This window comes from Biomphalaria glabrata, chromosome 3 (assembly GCF_947242115.1).
Source record: "Biomphalaria glabrata chromosome 3, xgBioGlab47.1, whole genome shotgun sequence".
Taxonomy (NCBI): domain Eukaryota; kingdom Metazoa; phylum Mollusca; class Gastropoda; family Planorbidae; genus Biomphalaria; species Biomphalaria glabrata.
This window is the reverse complement of record NC_074713.1, coordinates 18,511,430-18,527,982: the sequence shown is the minus strand read 5'-3', so window position 1 is coordinate 18,527,982 and position 16,553 is coordinate 18,511,430. Positions and strand designations below refer to the sequence as shown.

At 36.7% G+C, this 16,553-nt stretch overlaps 1 protein-coding gene across 1 annotated transcript; it reads left to right on the top strand.

The window, feature by feature from the left end:
- Positions 1-280: 280 nt before the first annotated feature.
- On the top strand, positions 281-16,100 carry LOC106057088 (ras-related protein Rac1-like). Its single transcript, XM_013214141.2, has 5 exons — positions 281-463; positions 5,404-5,629; positions 6,163-6,248; positions 7,192-7,306; positions 14,642-16,100. Exons 2-5 carry the CDS (start codon positions 5,452-5,454, stop codon positions 14,923-14,925), a joined length of 663 nt encoding a protein of 220 aa, XP_013069595.2. The 5' UTR covers positions 281-463; positions 5,404-5,451; the 3' UTR covers positions 14,926-16,100.
- Positions 16,101-16,553: the final 453 nt, after the last annotated feature.

Genomic DNA, 16,553 nt, shown 5'->3' with positions numbered 1-16,553 from the left:
TACACCATAACGGATGAACTAAAATGGGAAAGTTCATGATCTCTTCCTTCTAACTTGTCTCCCCCCCCCCTTTTCCCCCCTCACACGTACGCACCACTTAAAGAATGAGTGCTCTTTGTGGAGTGCCCGCCCCTGTGTGTGAGAAGTAAGGCATGAGTAATCCAAAATCAAAAGTGGCGGCACTCCACTGCGACCTGTGACGGCATAGTAGTAATGTGTGTGTGTGTGTGTGTGTGTTAGTGCGCCTTCACACACGGACGTAGCCAAAAACACACAAACACTTGTCGTAAACGCACGCACAATTACATTCCTAGTTGCCTGTGTGCAACTGTCCCCCCACGTGTGTGTGTGTGTGTGTATGTTTGTGTTCACTCGATGGGCGGTGGATGTTTAAGTCCTCTCCCGGCAGAGACTTTACGTTCAAACTTGTTTTGTGTATTTCTGTAGTAGCTTGGATAGCAATGTAAGTTGGACAGCATGGATCAATTGATCTACTCAAAACTTTAAGTACAAACTTGTTGTTTTTTATGTAACAAAACGTTAATTGATCGTTTTGGTTAATTTCAGAAATGACTTTTTAAATTGTCCTCATATTTTAGAATCTGTCAAACAAAAAAATAATTAAAATTGACAATAGTAGATGGCTGTCTTGTCGTGTAGTATGCGCTATGAACTGCAGTCTTGATGGTGCTGGGTTTGAAACCTGCCCTCCCCCATCCCCTGCCTATTAAACTTCCATGCAACTTTGTATTCTTTACAAAGACATTGTCATACTAAAATACATTTGCAGTAGATCTAGGTCTAGGTCCCTTTACTATTTTCAGATATTCACTTGTTTTCAACCAGGTTTTTTCATTGTGTTTTATTGAATGTTTTATTAAATATCTAACAAGTGCATCGCCAATCGAGACTATGTCTAAGAAAGGACCTGCTTCTATAACTTTATTCTTTCAAGTTCATATTATTTTATAAAATTCTTTTTGTGGGGTAAGTTTTCTCAGTTGTAGAAGATGCAACAGGTGACAGGGGGAGAGGTGTGAGCGATGGAGAGAGAGAGAGAGAGAGAGAGAGAGATCATAGAAGAGGATATTAATGTGTCTTAACCCGACGTAATAAATAACTTTTCTTTTTTTTGCTTTGATATGTCTTTCTGTCAACGTTGATAGATTTTTTTTTCATATAGTAAACATTTTTATAAAGGTCAACAGTCCGGAAAGATTGACAACAAAAGGATAAATGACTTTTCGTTCCCTAGTCAGAATATAAAAAGCCCCCAGAGAAACGAAACAATTTTTTGGTCTTGGTCTAGATCAACTTGTTTTCTGTCTCCTCAACTAATTCTTAAATAAAAGTTGTTTATGTTTTCCTAACACTGAGACGTCTTGACGTTATGAATGTAAACAAACCGCGGTGTCAATCACAAACTTTTTTTTATGAATAGATGTTTTTCTTTATGCCGAGTTACGTTTCAATTCAATGTTTCAGCTTTAAATATAAAAGTGTCGTAGATCTCGGGGCTGTTTATGATATCGAATGGGTAATGGCTGTGATGGCGGTTCAATGTACTCAACCTGATTTCAAGATCTGAAGTCTATGTGTAAATGTAGCCTACTTTTGAAGTGTGCAGTGAAATTTGACTACAGTAGTTAACAGGGCTGTAAATAAAAATACGTTTTTAAAAATTCATACATTATGTTCAGATAATATAGTAAACTAAACATACTTTATTTCTCATAAAATGATTGTGTCTTATCTTTGTTTGGGGGCGGACATATGCAAAAGGAATATTACTAATACTCAGTAATAAGAAAAATACAATATAATTGCTTGTTCCCATGAGATCCATAGTTTTAGAACCATGCTTTAAAGATAAATAAAACATTTTGGTGAAGTATGTAATTAATTAAGTGATGTTTTGGTGAAGTATGTAATTAATTAAGTGATGTTTTGGTGAAGTATGTAATTAATTAAGTGATGTTTTGGTGAAGTATGTAATTAATTAAGTGATGTTTTGGTGAAGTATGTAATTAATTAAGTGATGTTTTGGTGAAGTATGTAATTAATTAAGTGATGTTTTGGTGAAGTATGTAATTAATTAAGTGATGTTTTGGTGAAGTATGTAATTAATTAAGTGATGTTTTGGTGAAGTATGTAATTAATTAAGTGATGTTTTGGTGAAGTATGTAATTAATTAAGTGATGTTTTGGTGAAGTATGTAATTAATTAAGTGATGTTTTGGTGAAGTATGTAATTAATTAAGTGATGTTTTGGTGAAGTATGTAATTAATTAAGTGATGTTTTGGTGAAGTATGTAATTAATTAAGTGATGTTTTGGTGAAGTATGTAATTAATTAAGTGATGTTTCTTTAATTTTAATTTGTCATCACGCAGCATGAGTTAACGTGCGTAACTTCAGCCCAATAGAATCATGAACATTTGTCAAAATAATTCATTTAAATTTTTTAAAGTCAATTGAAAGAAATTTTTTTTAATACAGAAAAGCTAATGGATATAACAAAACTAATTGTATAAACAAATGTTTTGCGCTTTACAGCTTGCGATATAATGTCCATTCTTTTTAAAGCTGCAAAATAATGGTCATTAGATCTGGCCACTCCAAAGCAACATATGCTTCCACGATCTAAATTTGAAAACAATGTATGTCGGAAGTTAACAATATATTTGTGAAGTTTAGAACACCAGGGAAGAATCTGTGTTTAGAGGACATACTAATTGTGTGATTAGTGAGTGAGTCTGGTGTGAATGTACACTTTGGTTTCTTATAGTTATATTGTTTTTTGTTTGGTGTAATGCACAAATTGTAAGACAAATTTCCTTACGGATAATAAAGATTATTATTATTATTATTATTATTATTTCAAAACTAAAATTGCACATTCGTATTACATGTTCACAACGTTTGATTTGTACGAAGCTTCTATCAACTCACTCTATCTGGTAAAAAATTGTAACACATAATTTATCCCATTCCTATTCTCGGATCAAGTTGAAACCTTACACATTATTCATTGGGGAAGACAATACACATATCAATAAAAAAAATAAAACAATAATTAATTATTTTATTTAATACCAACAAAAGAAATTAATCATTCAGTATTCACAGATAAGGCTAAATATGTTGAGTTTTGTCCCCTTAGATAGTTGAACACGTTATTTTCTCCTACAAATATTCTCGGATCAAGCTGAAATGTTAAATAATTATTTATTGTACCTAACAAAACATTAATCAATAAAGCAAATAATTAGTAAATTAATTATTGGTCATTAATTATTTTGTTTGATATCGAAAAGGGAAAATAACTTCTACATTCTTGAGATATATATAGTTGTAAGTGTGTAGCTCTTCCCTTCATATAAGCTTCTTTTTATTTTAAATATTGTTATATTTTGCTTGTTTTTAGTCCCAGAATGTAAAGCTAATGATTTGGACTTTTTATAGGAGACGAAATGTGTCCGTGATGACCTTTTTAAACATAAGATATAGGCCTGTTCAATTGGTTTCACATCTAGAAGTCTTTCTCTAACGGTTCTAACCGATTTCCGTCAGACCTTAACACCTCAACAAATGTAATGTTATTACTAGATCAATGTGTATTACAAGAAAAAGAAAGAAAATAGTACGAATATTAATGCAACATTAAAATTACTTTTTAAATGGGTTAAAACTGACATTTGAGGGTTAATAATAGAAGAACAAATATTAAGGAGTCTGTGGCGGAAAAAGTGAAGATAGCCGAACAGTTAGGGAAAATAAATGACTCTTAGTCTTAATTCTGGGAACTCTCTTTCCTTGGAAACCAACAATTTTTAGCCTCACATTCACTTTCTCTTATTCCCATTGATCATATTTCCAGAACCTGACATGTTGCAAATCTTATTGCTTTTAAGTGTATTGACAAATAGACTGACTTGAGCCTCTGCACAGTACGTGTCTGTCACTGCGGATCTGTGCCCACGTGTCTGTCAACGCGGATCTGTGCCCACGTGTCTGTCAGCGTCTAAGCCTTACCACTCACCCAACGACTTGGTCCGTCGTGTAAGCCCGGACAAAGGTCAAATCCTCACGTAGGTCACACAACGGCAACATACTGGACACACGAGTGGCTCCTTACTTCTCACGTTTATAATACCCTACACACACATACATAATACACTGGTACATATTACATATACACTCACACACACACATAATACACATAAACATATACAAACACTGGAGCTATTGTTTCTATGTTTCTGTTCTTTGTAAACATAATACTTATTAGATTCCACACAAACACACATGGTCAATGGGTATCGGCTCTAGACTATCATCATCGTAAGGTTTGGGCTACGTTTGTGACATTCATAATCAAAGACATGTATTGTGTTGTTAATTAAAAATAAACTGTTACTAACATTTCAACTAGCTTCGACTATCTGTACCCGGCTTCAAGAAAGATGATAAAGTAAAAAAAAGTTTCGTCTTCAGCATCGGGAATTTCCATAAATGGATTGTTCCAGTATAACAATTATTCATATATATTTTACTAAGTATTTAATAATATGTGTGCACATTTCAGCACTCTTGAATCCAATTTCTAAGTTCTTTCCCAATATAGTACAAACATAGACATAAATAAATATAGACTGGCCGATTAAAGAGTTTTATGAAACGAACATTTTGTGTACTTCATTATACATCATTTATGAGCAGTATAAAAGTAAAGTATTCATATCTATTTCAGCCATAACCTATATAAGTACTACATTATTTTCACTAGTGTTTTTTTTAAATCTCTAAGACTGAAGATTATGCAATTTTTCAAAATCGTAAATCCGAATACAATAGATATACATGTTTTCAAGTTACATGAAGTTACTTCCTTCGGCCAGTCTATATTTATTTATGTCTATGAGTACAAAGTATTTGTTTTAAGTTGGCAGCAGTTATTTCCTATTGGGCTCCCTTGACATTGTTTCGTATTTTTATTTTCAAATTTCACCAACTTGTCCTTTTGTCATTTTCTAATAGTTTTCAATGGTTCCATTACATCTCCCTCACGTTTCTCTATATCACCCTATTTTTCTTTTCCCCTCCAACTTTATTTTACTAAGTCAAAAATGTAAACCGAATCTTTGAATATGAAAATGTAGACGAACATTAGATTTCTGACATAAACTACGGCATGAAAATCCTTTATGTCAGAAGGAATATGAAACTGTTTCGTTAGTACCTAGTTGAGTATGGATAAATTTAGTAACACCGTTGCACTGTTGTATTTCAACAAAATGAAACTATCATTGTTATGAATTTACAACCTAGTCGTTCATTCATTAGGAGTAACATTTTTCTGTTTTATCTAATTTCATACAACAAAAACAACCCCCACATTTCAGACGACTTATCAAAGCTTCAAATTCCTGACTCAAAGAGCGACTTCCAAGATGGCTGAGATGCGGAGTCGGAGAAGGAGCAGTAAGACAGCTCCAGTGATTGTCACTCACAATGTCAAGTGTGTGGTGCTGGGGGACGGCGATGTCGGCAAGTCCTCCATGCTTCTGACCTACTTAAGTGGTCGCTACCCTCTGGAGTGTCCACCTGGTCCGATCGACGGACATTCAGGTCTGATAAGATTTATTCCATACAGTCAATTGTAAAGCATGATTATAACTACTAACCAAGAGTTTGCATTTTAACATTTATAGTTTCTCTAAAGGTTGGAAAAACGGCACTTTCTTCGATACTTTCCACTCCCTGTCCAGTAAAGTGCAAATAAGTCTCCTTCACTTCACGAGAGAGATCTGCAATTTCCTTACAAAAAAAAATTATCAGATGCCACATCAATGCTATGCTAAAGATCTTATCACTAGTTGCAAAGAATCACGATTCGTTAATAAGGACGTTTTTGAAGCAGGAAATGTTCCAGGGTTGTTCTTTACTTACTAAGATCTAGATTTTGTTTTCAAGAAAAGTTTTCTGAAAATAGTATATCTTGATATTTCACACTTGTAGAATAACATACAAATTGAGATGAATAGAATTTAAAAAGTTTATTAAAAAATATCTATGTCTATAATTAAGTCAACTACATCTGATGATCTCACTTGTAGAACGTAAATCATTCGTTTTTTTCTTTTTCTATTTTTATGTTTCAGAATTTGACCACTTGACTTCCAATCCCTCCACAATAGTTCACGAAAATGTTCATGTCAAATTGACCATAGTGGACACATATGGACAGGTAGTACTGTGGTTATCAATAATATTGTATCTCTAGTTTTTCTCTCAAACGATTTTGATTGTATTTTTTTTTATATATTTTCAAAGATCTTTTCTTTCGTCTAGAAATAATGAAGCTGCTCTGTGTTGTTGTTGTTGTCACAATCTTAACTCTGCTTACTATCTCTGTAGGAAAGATTCGGTTGCTTACTCTGTAGAAAAGATTCGGTTGCTTACTATCTCTGTAGGAAAGATTCGGTTGCTTACTATCTTTGTAGGAAAGATTCGGTTGCTTACTATCTCTGTAGGAAAGATTCGGATAGCACTTTTGAAGTATTGAAATCCTCTGAAATAAAAATTGTCCTGAATGCATCTCGTCCTTGGATCACACTGTTGGATTTGTCTAAAGGCAACACACGCTATAGCCTAGGGCCCACACCTGCTAAGGGGCCTAAAGGCATCACAAGCTATAGCCTAGGGCCCCCACCTGCTAAGGGGCCTAAAGGCATCACAAGCTATAGCCTAGTGCCCCCACTTGATAAGGGGCCTAAAGGCATCACAAGCTATAGCCTAGGGCCCCCACTTGCTAAGGGGCCTAAAGGCATCATAAGCTATAGCCTAGGGCCCCCACTTGCTAAGGGGCCTAAAGGCATCATAAGCTATAACCTAGGGTCCACACTTGCTAAAGGGCCTAAAAACTATTTCCAGGGATAGTTGCAATCAGTTTGAAGAAAAAGCGAAAAAAAATTGTCTTTATTTATAACTGGTTAGGGAGGGGGGAATATGAAGACTAAATCCAGTGCTGCACATGATAGAAGCTACTCTCATCTTAACAATACATTGAGACAGAAATATACAAGCTGGTTCGAGCTGACTTTCTTACTATTTCAACCTATCACGTCAATAAATACCCGTGCGAAGATACATAGCATACCGTTTAACTTTCTACTTCTCAATCACTTCAGGATGAATACGACAAACTCAGAGAGAAAGTCTGTGGCTTTGCTGACGTCTACATATTGTGCTTTGACGTCAGTCGACCCGATACACTGGAAAGGTTACGTCATCATTGGCTTCCTGGTAAGTGTCTTTACCATAAACTAATAAAGTGAGATTCCGTTTTCCTTTGCAAGTTTGGGGTCAGCGGCGTTGCAGGCTCTGCCAGGGTGTAGCACTGAGTGCTGCATACTGCCTAAGGTCTATTAGCTCCTGATTTTTCCTCAGGGTTGAATCCCGAAGCCTTTTCCCTGATTGGGTATAGCAAGGCAGAAGAGGTTTGAATTCAGAGTTTTCCTTCTCCTAGGTAGGTAGCCAGACATGGCTAACGAGCCCCTCCTGCCCGAAGCTTACTGGTTTATAAAACAGTACTTGCTTTCGCCCCTTCTCTTGTTAGTGAAAACAGTTCCGCCGGACTCAATATATCTGAACCTCACGTGAAGGTCAGAAGTTGGATTGGTTGCTAGAGGATATTTGAGACGTATGCCATTAGGAAGCATTTTATAAGTAGTGGATTGCTTATATTCATTACCACTTCTGGTAAAGACAACCTTGCGAAATCGGAAACTAGGGCGATATATAGCAAGCACAACTACTAAATCCATCAGGAAAGCCAATGACTTAGCAAGCACAACTACTAAATCCATCAGGAAAGCCAATGACTTAGCAAGCACAACTACTAAATCCATCAGGAAAGCCAATGACTTAGCAAGCACAACTAGTAAATCCATCAGGAAAGCCAATGACTTAGCAAGCACAACTAGTAAATCCATCAGGAAAGCCAATGACTTAGCAAGCACAACTACTAAATCCATCAGGAAAGCCAATGACTTAGCAAGCACAACTAGTAAATCCATCAGGAAAGCCAATGACTTAGCAAGCACAACTAGTAAATCCATCAGGAAAGCCAATGACTTAGCAAGCACAACTAGTAAATCCATCAGGAAAGCCAATGACTTAGCAAGCACAACTAGTAAATCCATCAGGAAAGCCAATGACTTAGCAGAGTGTACGTCTCTAATTAACAAGCACAACTAGTAAATCCATCAGGAAAGCCAATGACTTAGCAGAGTGTACGTCTCTAATTAACAAGCACAACTAGTAAATCCATCTGGAAAGCCAATGACTTAGCAGAGTGTACGTCTGTAATTAACAAGCACGACTAGCCATCCGTTCTTCAAAACTTCTGTTGGATTACTATTGGGAAAATCTTTCAAGAGTTTGAAGCATTGAACTTGGAACTTGAGATGTGTCAGCTCAGCACTCTATCCCTCCTCGGCACCTATCATTTCTTAATTAATAGAGATAGTTACAGACCTAGTTTCTTGTTTCACCAATAAGTCTGTTATGACATTTAAATATTATTAAGTATGCATTTAGGATATACCATTGATAATAACTACTTTGTGGCCATTAGCTTTGAAAGATATCTTAGATCTTTGCACTTTAGTATATTGTTTTGTTTTTTTTTACATTTTAAACACCAGGCTTTAAAAATAATTATTTAAGATATTTAAGATCTCATTGACCATATTTGATACGCTAAGTTGTAACAACAAATGTAACCGAAAAAGTGAATATCTATTTCCCACTCGGTAGAGTGACATAATTTTAAAAAATACTTTCTAATTAAAACATTAAGCCGTACTTTGAAAAGTAAATACCTACTTTTTAAAATCTATAGAGCGATTGTTTTTCTTTATTAATGACAAATGAATGTTAAAAATTAAAAAAAAACAATGGAACATTTACATTCTTTGCCCCGCACTTTCAACAATTTTAACGATCTCTGCGATATGCATCAACTGTTACATTTCTAGGGAAATCGTAAAAGCCGTTTTCGTGAACCACGTACACCCACCCAGGATGTTGAGACCCCCAAATCTGCAAGATGAATCGAAGAATTACAAAAGATTTTTAAAGAAAATAACCAAGACGGTATATAATGAGCTTTTTTTTTTTTTACGTATAACACGTTAAGATAACTGCTTTAATGAAAACAAATGTATAGGATACTTATAACTCGACATTCTGCAATGTTTTGATGAAAGACTTTTGAAGCAAAATTAGCGAAAGAATGTCTTTGGAAGGAGTAGATTAATCGCTTAATGAGGCGTCATTTTTTCGTGGTCTAATAAAAGGCCAATGATCTCCATGCTCGCCCTCTGTCTGTGTCACCATGCCAACCTCATGAACCTAATTAGTCTTTCATTTAGTCTATATCAGAAGCAGGGGGGAAATAATCATACCATGAGCTGATAGGCATTGGACCAGATCTGAGGGAATTCATGTTAATGAGTTTCACCTTACTGAAAGGCGAAAAAAAAGGGTGGAGGTATTGTTAGCCCGATGCACTGGCGGATCCAGGGGGGGGCGGTAGGGGCGATCGCCCCCCCCCCCCCCCCACACTCGGCCGACCCCCCCCCCCCTGAAGGAGGTGCAGACGAATTATAGTTTAGAATTAAGCACAATTTGTAAACGAATTTATTACTTATGTTAATAATTATTTATATTTCAACTTTTTTTTAGATAATTTCGCCCCCCCCCCTTCCTAGTATGTTGGCTGATTTGATGGGGTCGGGAGGGGGTTTAGCATCAATCCCGCCCCCCCCCCTTTCGAGTGGAGATAAAAAAGCTTGCTAACAATATCAATTAAATATCTACATAATTAAAAATTGTTATTGGTGTTTTAACCGATCTTTATATTATGTCGTTCCCCTGTAGGTGGATTGGGGGGGGGGGGGGCGAATACTTCTACTGCACTTTCCACCTAAACCCTTTGAGTGGGGGGGCGGTCCTACTTTTATGGGGAAATCATAGTTTATGAGCTAAATTAGTTGAATTAAAATATAATTTTTATATTATGTCGCTCCCTTTCTGGTATTTTGGCCGATTCGGTGGAGTGAGGGGTTAGGGTTAGGGTTGCCCCTAACTCCACTAATGAATAATGAGCTGTAGATGTCAGGAGAATGCGTTTCTTCAGTGAAGAATGTAAGAAAACGCTTTTGGCGTCGGGGCGAACCCACTGATTACTAATGAGCCGAAGTTGTCAGGAGAACGCGTTTCTGCAGTGTATAATGCAAGAAAACGCTTTTGGCGTCGGGGCTTTGCCCCGAACCCACTCATGGATAATGAGCTGTAGATGTCAGGAGAATGCGTTTCTGCAATGAAGAATGCAAGACAACGCTTTTGTCGTCGGGGCTTGGCCCCGAACCCCAACTTATTAATAATGAGCTGTAGATGTCAGGAGAATGCGTTTCTTCAGTGAAGCATTTATATATATGTTGTACGCACGTTTATGCATAGGGTTAGGGTTTACTGGGCGTTAGGGTTAGGGTTTGGAAAAAAAATCGCCCCCCCCACTCCAAAGTTCTGGATCAGCTAGTGGCCCGATGGGATTAGTTCGGTCCCTAGATAATAAAGTTGTTTCATAAATCGGTCCCTAGATAACAAAAGTTGTTTCATGATGAAGTGCTATAGCTAAAAATTAAATAATATATAAATTAGGGGGTGGTATTAAAACCAAAGCTCGAGATTTGATATTTTTCCTACATTATATTTCACATTTATTCTAAGGAGTCTCTGTCCCGTCTTCTTATGTAAAATGCATCTTCTCATCATTTCATCTGTCCCTTGACTTTCGTATTAGGGGAGCTGTGATGCAGGGGTACTGTGACTTAGGGGTACTGTGACGTAGGGATGCTGTGACTTAGGGGTACTGTGACTTAGGAGAGTTGTGACTTAGGGGTGCTGTGACGTAGGGGTGATGTGACAGTTCGCGTAACAAAATCCCCACACTTAGGGGTGCTGTGACTTAAGGGTGCTGTGACTTAAGGGTGCTGTGACGTAGGGGTGCTGTGACTTAGGAGTACTGTAACTTAGGGGAGCTGTGACTTAGGGTTACTGTGACGTAGGGATGCTGTGACTTAGGAGTACTGTAACTTAGGGGAGCTGTGACTTAGTGGTACTGTGACGTAGGGGTGATGTGACAGTTCACGTAACAAAATGCCCACACCTAGTAGCGACCTTAGGGGTAACAAGTGGGGCAACCGCGATTGGAGATTCCTGTGTACTTCTGCTTTCGAGAACCAGATCAGTTTGTATATACTAGGATTTGTTCAACTCGGTACTAGTTTTAGTGCAAGTGTTCTGGTTCTCCTTTGTAATGATTAATAGTTACTTTCCGACTCCAGAGGGTTCGGAAGAATTATTAGTATCTAGTTTATTGAATTCTATTTAAGTATGGTTTCTGAATAATTAATTACGTTCAATAACCTTAATTGCAAACTTGCAATACAGTATGTAATGTAGTCAAACGCCTAATAGTATATTACTTACGTAAGTTACTATGCTTGTAACAAAAATAAGCTCTAGGACTATATATAGTCTCTTTTAGGCTTCAGGGCTCAGCATATGACACTCGCCCTGGGCCCCACGCACTGCTAAGGCCGCCTCTGCCTACACCTATCCCGGTCTGCAGTTGTTCTTAGCAGGATGTCAAGAGAGAGGACAGTCTATTCTTTTATGTTGTCCAGCCAGCTTTTCTTTGGACAATCCTTTCTTACTATATGACCGAACCAGCACCTAATAAAAAACCTATCAAGATTTCTTCAAATGATTGTAGCTTTACCAGCATGCATTTTAAAACTTCTGTTTTCTCTGCATCTTGTTGTTTCTCTTACTTGCGTTCTCTTTCTCCTCACGCCTCAGACAATATGGCCTCATTTTGATGAGGATAAACAACCAAATAATCATTTTATAAAACTTCGGTAAATGTCAATGGAAAATGAGCACATGATGACCCTGAGGGCCAGATTCGTATCTTGCTCTAGTACGCTCTTGAGATCATCAACACGAAGGTCTGACCAACAGTTTGAATTCCGCTTGAAGCCATCCCTTGTTTAACTGTTGAATTTTTTTAAAGCTTTATGAGTGTCATGTGACGTCAGATTTTATTCAAATTCCGGAGTTCACGTCTGCAACTTTTCGATTCATTGAGTTTACGTCACGTACATTAACACGATCTGATGACAAGGTTAAAATATCCTTAACATGTAGGCCTTATATTGCTTAAGTGTCCGCGTTTACATACATATACACAGATGCAAGCTTAGTACACATCTTTAGTGGCATGTCGCTCTGACACTGGTTTGTTTCAAGTGTTGGATTCGTGTCACTGTGTAAGTAGTTTAAATGTGTAGATCAATGAGCATCCAAGTGCGCTTTGAAAAAATAATCCACAGGGGAAATAGTAATCTATTTAAAACAAAATACAAGAGTCTTTGAGTGCTAATGTCAAGTACTCTTTTTAACTTTTCTAAACAAAACAAATCACAGGTCAAATTACTTAAAGTATCTTACTCTGGTTCGTCGCAAAAAATGTATTTGTTGTGGTTAAAACAAAATAACAGAAGGGTGTTGTCTTTGTTCCTTTTCCCCTAATTATTTCACTACATGTATTTTAGAGATGAAGATGTCATCAGTAACCAAAATAATTATTGTATTAGAGAAATAGAGAACCAACGAATAATCTGATTATCTCGATAGTAATAAATAATAAATAGCCACTGTGCGTGCTGGTACGAACCCCGCCGACTGCAAAGGAAACGAAGCTGCCTTAGTCAAGAGAAAGAAAAAGAAAGCTGCCCTGTCAGCTAGCCCTAAAACAGATGCATATATGCCTACATGCACGAACTGTGGCAAACTCTGTGGGTCCAGAATTGGCTTGATAAGTCACTTCAGATTCTATCCCGGCTCCCAAGACGAAACCAAAATCAGTGACACATCTAGGTGCATCCATTGTCTTCTGAGGGGAAACCACAATAACTAGCTAAACATCAACAGAGCATCATCCTAGTATCAGTATGTAGACATCTATTCAGTTAAACATTTAGAATAGAAAGGGTTTCTTTTTAAAAGGATGGGATCTGAAGTACATTATCGTTCTCATTGGACCGGAAGTTGAAGAGCTCTATACTTCCGGTTGAATCAAAGAGCTTTACAGATAAGAAATATCAATTTTATGTTTAATTAAACAATTAATTGCATTACACTCCCTATATGTCTTCACGAGACTTTGCGTTACACTCCACAGGGGCCTACATTTCTTCGATACAATTCAACTAAGACAAAGGTCCTAGGTCATACAATACTAAATGGCTGAAGTTATACTTCGCTGCCCCATCCCCTTACCAAGTTCCCAGGTCACTTAAGTGATCAGCCTTGTGTATGGGGGGGGGGAGTGGATTAGCTCCGGGTTTTTGTTCACCAGTCAACACATTGAGCTGATTTTGTTTTCTTAAAAGTAAATGATGATGACATCTCACTGACACGTATATGGTGTTGATGACAGTAGATATCTATCGTCACGTAGGTCTGCTATGAATCATACCAATTTTACACTTCAATTGTAGTCTTGCTATAATATATAAACATTGCACGGTTATTTAGTGGCTCAATTGGTTCGTATAGGTTCAGATTTATATGAGTACAACTTGAGTCCCTATTTGTAGGTCAATGAAAAACTGCACGGCATCGCTCAGTATGTTTTTGTTATTTTCACTTCTCCGTTGCATAAATAATCCGTCAAATTGAAGCCTCGTTTTGTGAACGAGGCTGATGAGTAAATGGCGTATTTCATAACTTTGAAGTTTACGGGCTTCTCACGAGGGTTCGAAGAATACAAAAGTTTCAAGAAGGCACAGTTGTAGTTGTTATTTTTGTATGTTTCTGACGTTCCTTTAAAAATAATGATCATTACGTCCTAGACCAGACCTCTTGCAGAACTATAGGGAGTGGCAGCGGAAGGATTCGAACTCAGGACCAACGTAATGATAGTCCGGAGTGCATACATCACGACCAGACAGCCATCAACAACAAACATCAGGCCAAAGTCTGTAATGTGAAGCAGCTTAAACATTTGTCTCACTACTTTATTTTTCTTTATAGACCAGGGGTTCTCAATTCGATATGTTTTTCTTCTACCATTTGAGTAAAAGCTTTATTTTCACAATAGTCTCTCACAACACTTCGTCTCTTAGCCTTGAGAGACCTCTAATGTACAATATTGTCAGCCATATCGAAGTTCAGATTTTCTCTATTATCATTCAGACAGTTGTGTGTTTTCAAAACATTTATTACCTGCATATTCCCACTGCAGAACCAGATTTTGAATTCAAAGCTATCATAGATATGGGCCCTTTGTAATTAACATAAGCCAATTATTCTTTTGCTCTATTGAAAATAACTCTGTAACAATGTTTTGGGACCCCAACTAAGAGGATGCCCAAAGCTATAGCTTGTGCTTCCTATAAATAAATCCAGCTCTGATCCATTGAATATTTAATTGAAGACTACGATTACCCATATCAAATTTTATGTTTTCACTTAAGATATTTATTTTTGACTTGTTTGTTTCAGAAATGAGACGATACTCCACGGCACAAACTCCATTCGTTGTGGCTGGACTCAAGACTGACCTGAGGACCAAAGCTCAGGCCGATAGTGAGAGCGACATCTCCAAGTTTGTCACGTACGGGGAGGGACTGAAAGAAGCTGCAGACCTGGGCTCATTGCATTACGTCGAGTGTTCGGCCAAGAACAACACTAGTGGAGTTAAGAAAGTCTTAGAGAAGGCTGCTCAGGCGGCACTGGCCAACAGCTTGCCATCAGATCTGAAGCGGACAAGCTGTGTGGTGTCATAGGAATTTTTTTAAAAATTAGGATTTAGAAAGAAATTTTCAGAAATAATTTATATTAATAGGATTTTTTTTTATTTTATAAAAGATATGAATAAGCTTCAAACAAAAAAAAATACAACATAAAAAATACTGTAAAAAAAAAAAGACAATACCTCTTTTATACAACTTATAGAGTGATTCTTTTGCTCTTTATAACTAATTAATGCTAGATTAAAAAAAAAAGAACTTTTTTGCGCACGCCCCATCCCCCCCCCCCACCCTTTTGTAAGAAAAATACTTGTTAAGCGAATGTAGAACTCTACTAGATTTTATAATATTCCAATGATAGCCATCTAGATCTAGCCCCATAGCCAAAATTAAATTAATTTCTGTTTATTCTTTGAAAAATTATAGCGATCAAGCTAGAGATTTTCCCAGTGTGGCCAATGGGCTAATAATTTTTTTTCCCAACTATAGACATCAATTGTCAAATTTCTAGGAAAATCGTTAGAGACGTTTTCGGAATCCGTGTCCACTAAGGTTTTGGTTTACTCAAAGATACAAGATGAAAAGAGGTATTGTATAATTTAACAGAGAAAGAAAGAAGGAAAGAGGAAAACAGAGAGAGAGTGAGAAAGAGGAAGAAAAAAAATGCATACACTTATTGTTTGAGGTAAAAAAAAAAAACTTGAATCAACAGAAAAAGGGGGGAAAATGAAATCACTCGTTCAATTTCACCCCAAAATGATTTGTCCTCCACTTGTTGACTTTAGTTCGCGTGCTATAGAACATTCCAGAAATCTGCAACTTGTTCTGGTGAAATAGGAAATAATAATAGAGTCATACTAATTAAATGAATTACAATGTTAGCCTATAACATGACCAGCAGCGCGTTGCACGGTCATGGCTATGTTTTTCTTAAATCAATATTATCTTTTGCCTAATATCTTAATCGTCTAATAATAAACGAATTTCGTGGTATCAGGGGGAGACAATGATGTATGGAATACGGTGAGTGAATATTGAATCGAGTGCAATGTGTAAATATTCATTTCATGTACGTGTGTGTGTGTGTGTGTGTGTGTGTGTGTGTGTGTGAACTATATAGAATGACAATGAACACATAAAAACTACTTCTTTAAATATTTTGTATTCACCCATTGATGGATGTGAATAAATTGTGAACAGACACCTAACAATTGAGTTTTCATCTCTTATTTTTACTTATTTCTTTGTCGTTTAAGCCATTGTAAAATATAAAACTGAAATGGAACATTATGGTTGTAAAGACAGACTACTTTACTAGAGAACTTATATGTTGTTGTTTTCTTTCTTACATACATGTCACGCATCTCTTTGTCTGACATACATGTTACGCATCTCTTTGTCTGACATATATGTTACGCATCTCTTTGTCTGACATACATGTTACGCATGTCTTTGTCTGACATATATATCACGCATCTCTTTGTCTGACATATATATCACGCATCTCTTGTCTGACATATATGTTACGCATCTCTTTGTCTGACATACATGTTACGCATCTCTTTGTCTGACATATATATCCCGCATCTCTTTGTCTGACATATATGTTACGCATCTCTTTGTCTGACATACATGTTACGCATCTCTTTGTCTGACATATATAT